This window comes from Condylostylus longicornis, unplaced genomic scaffold (genome assembly GCF_029603195.1).
Source record: "Condylostylus longicornis isolate FDR11 unplaced genomic scaffold, ASM2960319v2 ptg000013l, whole genome shotgun sequence".
Lineage (NCBI taxonomy): Eukaryota > Metazoa > Arthropoda > Insecta > Diptera > Dolichopodidae > Condylostylus > Condylostylus longicornis.
In genome coordinates this window covers 13,541,253-13,552,461 of record NW_026577982.1, presented here as the reverse complement: position 1 = coordinate 13,552,461, position 11,209 = coordinate 13,541,253, and the positions used below count along the sequence as shown (strand labels likewise).

The window sequence follows — 11,209 nt, the reverse complement described above, 5'->3', positions numbered from 1 at the left end:
TATACCGATAAAAAAAATTTTTTTCCTGTGTACTCGTATAACAAAATAACAGATGAATCAAAATTAATCCGATTTTTATAAACATTTATTATGTATGTACATAAATAGAATACATAATTATGGAAAGGTCGAGTGCCAAAATACCACCAAAGTCGCCAACGGCTTGTTAAAAATGATGAGGGGTCCATTAAAATTAAGAACTTACTTTTTATATATGAAAAGTTTTTTGTTTAACCCAATTCATATTGCACATTAAATTATTTATTAACCTTTGAAGTTGCCGGTCTATAATTTTTATGTCGTTCGCATAATGGCATCCAAAAACATATTATTGTGTAGGTATTGAATTAATGAACATTTGAATATTATAGAAGATTAATAATAATTATTTAAAAGCTATATAATTACAAATAAAAAATATACAGAGAAAATAGGCGTATCTTACTATTTACGTCTTCAAGCGCACTTCTTAATGTCACATTTAAATTAAGTTGAAGTTTCTGTTGAATGTTATGTTGAAATTTGAAGAATTTAAAAATGTTTTTGAAATTTTAAAATTAATTCAATTTATAGGCTCAAGGCTAAACAAACCAAACATATTTTAGTCTAATAATTATAATGTAAAAGAATCAAGAGAACTCTAGATAAAATGTCTCAAAATCGTCTAATTTGCATCGTCTTATAAAATTTTCACTCAGCGAAATTTTATTTTCTTTTTACATCTTTTAAATGAAGTGCATGCAGTTCAAAGGGCTGAATGACTTAAAATCCAAGCTGGAATTAGTTACTTCAAGATCAATGATGCAATTCAAAACTTCTTCAAGTACTGCTCACACTCTAGTGACTTAATATACAGTTTCCCAGGTACTCAAATTTCACATATATTTTTCACCTTAAAATAAAATTAAAATTAAAAATCTTTTCTTTATTTTTTTTATTAAACATTTAATTAACTAGATTCTATGTATAAAGAAATTTAAGAAGTTTACTATAAGGTATGCAATTATAATGTACAATTTATATGAAAATTTTATCATACGTAAAGATAATTTTAAGCAATGACGATAACAATAGTTTTAATTTTTTTTTACATAAAAATAAATTATGAAGAATGAATTTTTTAATAACAGAGAGATTTTATGTCAACAAAAAATAATATTTTATACGCGCATTTATATTTACATACATACATACATAATAATAATATTGTTTGCTTTAAATTGTGATATAGATGATGATTCATATGTACATGTTATTTATATAATATAGGTTATACGTTACGACTGTTTTCTTTCTTATGTGCTAAAAAATGTCCTCTTGCTATTTAATTGTTTTCATATCGAATGCATGGTTATTGGTTGTTACCCCATACCGTTGAAAATCCAAAATTTTTATAATTTGTTGATGAATCATCTCTATATGATCCTCTGAAATCACTTAATCCGCCACCTGGATTATAAGAAATAGCTGGACTACTTGTTTCATAATTTAAGCCATTATGTTGATTAAAAATGAATGCTTTAGGAATATGTGAAATAGGAACTCTTTGTGTTGTATAATATGCGGAAACTGGTGGTGAGGCTGGAATTGATACTGGTAAGTAATTATTTACAGGTTCTTTTACTTGTGGAATTGCTGGTAATAATAAACTTTTTTGTGTAACAGGTTGTGGTGCTTGATAAATTGGTTTTTGATATTGTGGTTTTTGATAACCTCCAATTGGTCGCGGGCGGTAACCGTTATAAATTGGTTTCGGTTGATATAAATTAACTTTTGCATCACAAACTGTACCTTCAATTAAATCATTCAATGAAGCAGTATAAATTCTGAAGTTGACATCATTATAATCTAAATCGGACAACAAAAATACAGGCATACGATCTGATAATACCCAAACGTCACGATTTTCATCGATTTTAACATCAGCTGGAAATACTAAACCAACATCATCGCGATCAACAACACCATGATATTGTGGTTCGTATGGCATTGATGAATGCCAACAACCAACAGCATTCTGATCAATTAAATTAAATAACATAATACCCTCATCACTCATTACACGTGCAGTTGTATGACTGTTTGGTCCTCTTTCATTAAAGAATGTAAAATCATGATAGCTGTCTTCAACACGTGATTCATCACGTAATGTTCTTGTTGACACAGCAAATTCGCGATGACTTGCAAGTGGACTAAAATACATTGTTCTATATCCATCTGATCGTAATGGTGATAAAGCCATGCCAAAGATACCTTCTTCACCCCATTGGAAATTTAAACCTGCAATATTATAATCACCTCTTAATGGATCTGGGAAGAAATAACTGTGTCCCGAAAATCTCCATGATTTATTTTGTTCCCATGAATAAGATATTAAACCATATCCCAATTCATCAGAGAAATATGCAAATGCATCATCACAATTCTTTCCAATATCAATAGCTATATTAGCAATAAATGTATTAGCATTTGTATCTTCTGGACGGAAAACATAACGACGTATACGTGAATTTGTTGATAAATCGAATATATTTAAAGCATATGGGCATGGATTTGTTGTTGTATTACCAATACCAAGAGTTCCTGTATCTAAAACCCAAAGACGTCCACATTCATCTACTTTAATACGATAAGCTGTTGTAATACTATTGGCACAGTCACCAGCTGTATTACTTCTCCAATCAGGATATGGAATTAATTCAGGTGATCCAGAAACTGTATGATCCATATTAATATATGTTAATGTTGCTGGAATACCTAAAAGAAATAAATTAAAATATTAAATTTAAAAAAAAATTTAATTTGCAAAAGAATAAATTTTACTTAAAATGAAATTAAAATTAAAATAGGACAATAATTTTTTTCGTTTGAGCTAGATAACTGTTAGCTTCCTACGCAAAAGTAAAGTAAAATAATTTTAATGTAATATTCAATAATATAAAATACTAGAAAGTTATGTTGTGGTTAAGTTAACCGATGTATTAGCTACAGATCAAGATAATTAATTTAAAAAATTAATTTATTATACTCCAAGGCATGTGTAGTATGAGGTAAAAAAAAGTAACAATTTCTATTTAAAATTTTGCAAGAAATTATGTAATTAATTGCATTAATGGTTTACCATATATGGTTGTCAGTATGCTAATATAATGCTATTAATCACAATATTTAAAGGAGTTGCTGAAGTATTTTAAACCTAATTAATTTTAATTAAATTATTTATAGTTCATTGAAATGGAAACAATAAACCTTAAATATTTATTATTTAAGGTTTATTGTTTCTTACTATTTAAACTGAATAATGATAAATAAATTTATGCTAATTAATTTAATTTATTTTAATATAAGACCAATACCAATATGTTTAAGTAAATTTAAACAACTTTTCATATAAGTAAAGCTTATAATAATTCTTGAATAATGAAAAAAACCACAAAATATGTGTGGCACCACAAAGAGTGGTCCGAATTAAATACAACCCATTTTTAATTATTAATTATAATTAACAATACACATGCATACTTAATTTTGGTCTTCTTTTGATCTAAAACAACGCGAAATATTTGAATAATAATGTTAACATTTAATTACACACATGATATTTATTATGTAAAATAATTATAACTTATGTGTAGAAAATCAATTAAGATTAACATGAATTTTAAGATAAATCATAAATTTTAATATTCTAATATAATTTTTTAGCAAAATTCTCTAAAAATAATAATTTTAAATTTTACAGTAGCTCCAATTACGTCTATATTTTGCATTTTTCTTTTTGGTATTCAATGAAACTTAAATTAAGATCATTGAAAACAAGATAAGTAAGAATTTTGTATAATTTATAAATTGCATTCCATGATTTTAATATGAGAATGCCGAAAAAAAATTTTTTTTTTGAATTAATTTATTTTAAGCTAAATATGTATGCAAGTAGAAAATTTGTGTGTCCTCTAATTCAGATTAATGTTATAATAACACTTGATATTAAATCACATATTCGTAAAAGGTATGATGAAATATTTTTAATTAATTAATTTGATTTAAAAATCCACATCTTAACTTTGATAATTTTATATTGTGGATTAACAATTAAGCCAAGAAAAATATATTCAATACTAAAATGTAAAATTTACAGCTTAGGTTTTAGATCTATACTCATGTCACATAAACTAAATACAAGAACTTAAGTGCCATATTTTGAATATAAAAATAATCCTATATGCTAATTTAAATGCCGTTAACTTCATTAATACTTAATTTTTAATTCTAATTTAAATTATACATATGCATAAATTACATTAGTACATAGTATTAAATACATATATTAAGTTCATTACATCCATGAATTAATTGAGGTTACCTTAAATTAAGAGCTTTTATTAACTCATATTTTTCTTAGATTTACTTAGCAATATTTAATTAATAAATTATTGAAATTTAAATTAATTTATTTATATAAGTATAAATATGGTAATATTGAGCTCAAAAAATTTGGTTAATCACAAAACCAAATGGCAAAAATATTCGATTCGCGTAGTAGTAGCCAACCATACACAGTTAAATTGGTTGAAATGTATGTATGTACTACGTATCGCATTAAATAATCTTTGAGAAAAGTCACTTTTATTAATTGATTATAATTTTAATTAATAACAAATTGTGCTATAAAAGCGAAACTTTATATAGATGAAATATAAACTAATTGAATTATAATTGAGGCAGCTTTTATTTATTCCGAATATTGAATTCCAAATTAATTTATCTATAGTGACTTAATAAAGAATGTATGTTGCCTGAAAATAAAATTAAATTCTCTTAATTTTAATATAAAATTTCCCATTTAAGATTATGCATAATCTTACAAACACCATAAATAAATTGCATTAAAACCTTGAATCAATATGCTCTTGGTATTAGGATCCTCGAAATTTTTAGGCGAAATATTTCAATTCGAGCATAAATCCATTTCCAAAAAGTCCATCCAATGCGTCTAAAAATTTTAATAAATTATATTTTAATTCAAATTTGAAATTCTAAAGAATTTAAAATTGTAATTTCTACCATCAGCATGCAGGAATGCATATACCACTGATGTTAATTTGCCTGTTAATTTATGAGTACCTATACTAGATTTTGAAAACCAAATTGTATTAAAAAAGAATTATTTATTTTAGCAACAAAATTTTAATAAAATTAAATAATTAATTAAATATAATTAATTTTCGTAATACATAAATTTTTCTATAATTTCAATGATTACATTGCCTAAAAAAAGAAACTTACACCCTTAACTACATTTATCTGAAAACAAAATTTAAATACGTAGGTTCGGCAAATAGTCTTTGAATCCAATTATGTTCAAACGCGTTCCATATACATAATCACACCCACTGAAAATTGGTCTCTTTAATATGAACATACCGAGTAGGTGCCACCTACTCAAAATAGTTTTAAATCCCGATATTTACACGTGAATTCTTTCATAAAAAACAAAAATCGCATATGTTACAATGATTTCATTCCCATGTGGGAATGATTGGTTTTAATTTTATGTGAGAAGGACACATAAGAAATGGTACTGGTATATTTCTAAGAAATGGTAATTGCATAATAAATCTTCCTCTAAAATATTCATAATATTATTTATAAATTCATTTGAATTCAAAAAAGGTTTTTTTATTTAAATTAAAATCACATTCATAATTTTGTTGGAAAACAAAAAATAAAATTGAAAACAGTGACATAATATTTAAAGACAGAATAAGATTTTTGAATTCCTTATAAGATTATTGGATCCAAAATTCATTAATTTATTATTTTTATTGTGATTGCAACTGAAATATATAATTTAAATTATCTTTATTTCAATTCTAATATGAAATAGAAAAATAATTGCTTACTATCCATTTATGATTTTCTATACTCGTACACTCCAAAACTCTTATTGAATTAATTTGTTATATATTCAATTTAAAATACAGTAAAACTACAATATTATGATATACATAATATACAATATTATGAATACACTTATCCAAACTACAAATCCAAATATTTTGTTTAAAATTTAAAACGTAGTTCGCTGATTAATAAATTAAACTAAATTGTAAATTTGCTGACGCCGAGTGGTAGTTTGTAAAATAAAGAGATTCCTTATATCGATGGTTTGCTGTAAAAAAATTTCACTCTAATTGAATTCTCTATTAAGGCATGTAACTAAATAAGATTATTGTTACACATTCTGGTTTTTTTTTGTATTTTTCAGTGTTATTTATTATTAAGTAATCATAATTTTTACAATATTAAAAATTTGTAAATTTACTGCTATGGTACATGTCGATTTTTTTTTTAATAAAAATTATAAATAATACCTAATGGATATAGACAAAAAAAAAGTGACACAATTTTTTTTTTATTAAATTCGTTCCGATTTCACTATAGGATTTTTTATCTACCCACTTGAAATTGAAGTATTTTTATATAGTTATAGGAAAGGAAAATATAGTAAAATAATATTTACATTTAATGCAATTATATAATAGAATATTTTTGTCACCTTATTAGTTTGGTTCATACGACATTTATTTGATTTTGAAAAAAAACGATTTTAAAATTTGAAATAAAAAAAATCTGCATTTGCGATTGTAGAATGTTAACTATGAAACTTGATAAGTTTCTCAGTAATAATACAGTTAATTAAAAACAGGTAAGAGATACGAAAGACCGCATTTTATAGCTCTAGAATCAACTTTTAACTCAAAAAGTACAAAATTGGCATATGAACCAAATTAATATTAAAGATATTTATATAAAAATATGCATATAATAATTTAAAACACGATCAATTTGTTATTTATACACTCAGTTTGAGATCAATTTAAAATAAAAAGTGACCAACATTTTTAATATAAAAGTCTTGTATATAGCCTGCTGTCTAATAATATTGCGAATTTATTAATAATAATATGGTGCAATATAATTTAAATACCAATGAGGTGATAATAATAAATTTTCTTATTATTAACATAAATATTTTTAATATATTAAAATATGGTATAATTTGAGTTCATATATGCAAGCATTTATATATAGGATAATAGCCCTCGAATGGCAATGTAATTTGAATATTATAGTGGTATCCGTATATCGGATTTATGTTGATTAATTAATTTTAGAACACAATTTGAAAGAAACTACTTTCAAAAATGATTTCTTTTACTGATTTAAATTTTCATTTGAAGTTAAAAAAGTGGGAAATTAAAAAATTTGAAAGTCAAACAGTTTATTAACCCCACTATATATTAATTAACAATATTTATTTTTGATATTTAGTTCAATTATTGAATAAAATATATACGCATAGGAAGATTTCAGTTAACTAAAAGTAAAATGTTAAAATAATGTAAAAAAGGTAACTTGTAATGATAGATACAAGTTTATGATTTCTTTACCGTGACAGCCTTCTTATGATTCATTCATGTTCAAGTTGTATTTTGTAGTTTAAGGTTAAGTTATTGTATTACATAAGGCTCAGTTTTAATTTTACAAAGATAAGAATTTCAATTAATTTGTATAGTATATGTACATACATGCTTCCTATATGGTTTTGAGGGTTTTGGAGAAGTTTCAAATGCGGAGAAATTAGGGTATGTATTTTGCAATTTGATGGAGGTTGAAATTATATAGGTCTTTATGCTTTATAAGGTCATCAATTTTATGAATTTCGCTACTTTACTGTTTACTATGTACCCACATTTTTTACCATGATCATGTAAAGGGACCAATTTTTACATAGGACAATTATCTATTTAAGAAGAATAAAAAAATTTTAGTATAAAATAATTTAAATATTAATTTAATTTAAATTTCTCGTAATTTCAAATTTATATAAAATTTCGTGCAATTACGAGAAGTTTGAAAAGTTTCCTGTTCATCAAATTTTCGAATATATTATCCGTTCTAATGATTTCCAAATTTAATAAATCATTCAGAAACTAAGCGTCCTTCCAATTTCGTAAATATAATTTAACAAAATCTCTTACTTCTTGAAATATTTATTATAAATATTGGAATTGTTACAAATATTAAAATAATTCTAAAGCGGCAACCACAGCTTGTAATGTGGTATAATTTATATACTAAGTGGATAAATTGTTATATTCTATATTAGTATGTTATAGATCTAGAAAAATTAATTAAATTTTAATAAAAAATTTATAAAATTAATTTGATATAAAAATTGGTAATTAAAAATTGTTACAAATTTCGCATATTAACTTTAAAATCTGTTTTGATGCTGTCTACTAATGGATAAGACGTCCACGTCCACCTATAAAAAAACTCATATGCAATGCAATCATTTCAAACATAAAATTATATAGAATTATAGATATTTAAGTGTGTATGTTCATATGTTAGTATAGATCTCTTTCATTAATTTCTCAATCAATGTATGTTATGAAGTTGAGGTTTTTTTTTTCAAAAAAATTATTAAGAAATGTGGTTATTTTAGTCTAGTTTATTTTTTTTTTCTTTAATACTAACATCTAGTTTAAAGTTTATATTTCTTCCAGTCAATGCATAAATAAAAACATTCGAGTACATGATTATGTAATATTTTAGTTGAAATTGAAACAAATTATATTTTTTATTTTTCCATCTTGTAAAAAGGCGCGCATAGTCTATGAAAGTACCATATGTGTGTGTTTTTGTGTATGCGTACGACATGAATTAAATAAATTTAATAAAATAAATATGACAGAAAATAAAACCAAATCGAAATGTTTTTATATAAAATGTTTGTGCATACGTATGTATGAACGGTAGACTACATTTTTTCCAAAAAAAAAATTCACGTTTTCTTATTTGAAATCACTAACATAAATTTTCAATTTAAAAAAATCATTCATTTAATTTTCGCGATAGCAAAAGAAGAAAATTTGAAAAAATTACCTAATATTTTAAACCAATTATACATACATTGAAATAAAATCACAGGACATGTCGAACAACATATTGGTAATATTTCAAATAATTCAAATTTAATTAATTTCAAAACCGCAAATCAAATAAGCCGAATACAAATGTGATCCTTTTGATCTTATAGTTAATCTAATTAATTCAATTTATATTGAATTATACAAATAAATAACGTATACCTTATAGTCCGATAACTTGTCTAACACGTATCTAAACAAAACTATATTAAACATAAAATATTCTTTTATGTTCAGAAATGTTCAGAATATACCTAAATTTTAATTATATAAATATGTTCGATAGAGAAAAGAATGAGAAAACAGCAAACTTTATTGGAATGTTCATTAATAATTCTTCTAGAAAATTGAGTTTCTTCCTGCAATATTCTAAAGCTATTATTCTTAAAAATAAACGGAAGCGGAATATATCAAAAAACGCCTATTCCTCTCAAGAAATAATTTATGAATACAGAAAGAAATTAGAGGAAGGGCTTTCATATTATGGTTAACTGTCATACTAATAATTAATTATTCTTGACTCTGCTATATTTCAGAAAATTAGATATTCCTCTTTTAGTTTTTATGCCACCGGTAGTAAATAATAGTGAACTAGCTCAATAATTTTAAATTTAATTTCAAAATGAACCAAATGAAAATTTATCATTCTCAGCTGTTTACAACTTAAACCATGAAAGCACAAAAATCAATGGAGTTGTTTCCTTCGGCCTTTTTTTATTTATTATATATTTTATCTGTAGATATTTTTACAAATTTTACAGATAAAATATAATAATAAATATTGTACATTAAAAATATATTATATATTTAAATTTAGGTTACCTACTGATGAAATATTGTGTTGTATACATATACGTACTCGTATAAATGTAAGCAAGTGTGTATTAATATAATTAACAAAAAAAACATGAATATTATTAATACGCATTTTTCGGCTAAATATGTTAAAATAAATCATCAAAAATAAGTGAATGGTTTCTTCTAAAATATTACAAAACTTTCAAAAAAAAAAGTTATTTATATTTTAAAAATAATTAAAACGAGAAGAAAAAAATAAACTCGAATACGATAAATAAAATTTTCTATTTGAATTTAAACAAAAAATATGAATTTTCCAAGTAATTCACTTCACTCTTCCTAATACAACTTAGACAGTTTGCATTCGTGATCAATGAAAAAACCACTTTCAAAATATTAAAAGGAAAGAGCTCAAAAATACAAACTCAAAATACAAGTTTTAGATCACTTTAGAAAATAGAGATGACGTCTAAAATTTTCTCATATGCGTTGATCATTCACAAGAAAAATCCTGCTATAAGAAAAAATCCCATATGCACACTGAAAAAAATAAAGCGAAAAGAAACCAAACTTGTTTTAATGTGCAATATTTGAAAACCCAAATATTTTAATAATTCAGTGACGATGAAAGTTTGAATCACATTTTCACAAGTGGGTTTATACAAATTTCAATTTAAATTACTTTCATTCTGGTTACACTTCTGGTTATGCTTCTCTTCAAATTTTCATCTTATATACTTTTTAATTTATACTGGAAATTACCAATGATCATAACAAGGTTAATCAATATTAATAAAACCATAAATATATTGAAGAAATTGAAACGGAAAATTTATGGTACCACATTTTTTTTATTTTATTTGATATTGATCTTCAAAGCATCACTTAAAAATCAGTCCAGTCTAACTAGATAAGGATTATAAAATTTTATTAAGTGCTAAAAATGTACAAGTTTGTTAAATCAATAAAGAATCATGAATTATTATGGCAATGAATAACCATTTTTAAAAGCGGTTTGAGCAAATTAACAACTATATTCAATTTATACAATGTATAAATTGAAAAAAAAGAAGTTGTGGTGCTGTTCGATATTAATTTTTTTCAATTAAGTGAGATATCTTTTTTTATTATAAGAATGACAAATATTACACCAACATTCTCTATTAATGGTTTGTTCAAAGTGTATAAATAATACTTTAAAATATGTTAATGTTTTGTAAGTATGAAATAGATTTTAGTCAATAATTCCCTACAGTTGTAGTTTTTTTAAAAACAATCGTGGCTTAAGGGAGAGAAGAGTCATATTCTGTCATATTTGATGGCCATATATCATAGAAGGGTCATATTTGATGGCCACATCGTTTAGAATCATTCAAAATAATCTGATAAATTGAGATTGTTTCTATTCTGTT

At 24.2% G+C, this 11,209-nt stretch overlaps 1 protein-coding gene across 2 annotated transcripts in view; it reads right to left on the bottom strand.

Annotated features, from left to right (window-relative positions):
- Positions 1–989: 989 nt before the first annotated feature.
- The window catches only part of LOC129605613 (protein yellow), a 31,660-nt gene continuing 21,440 nt past the window's right edge, over positions 990–11,209 (bottom strand). For both annotated transcript variants that reach the window (XM_055515479.1, XM_055515478.1), the window contains exon 3: positions 990–2,757. In XM_055515479.1, coding sequence (XP_055371454.1) covers positions 1,352–2,757 — 1,406 coding nt within the window. In that variant the 3' untranslated portion in view covers positions 990–1,351. The remainder of the gene's footprint in view (positions 2,758–11,209) is intronic.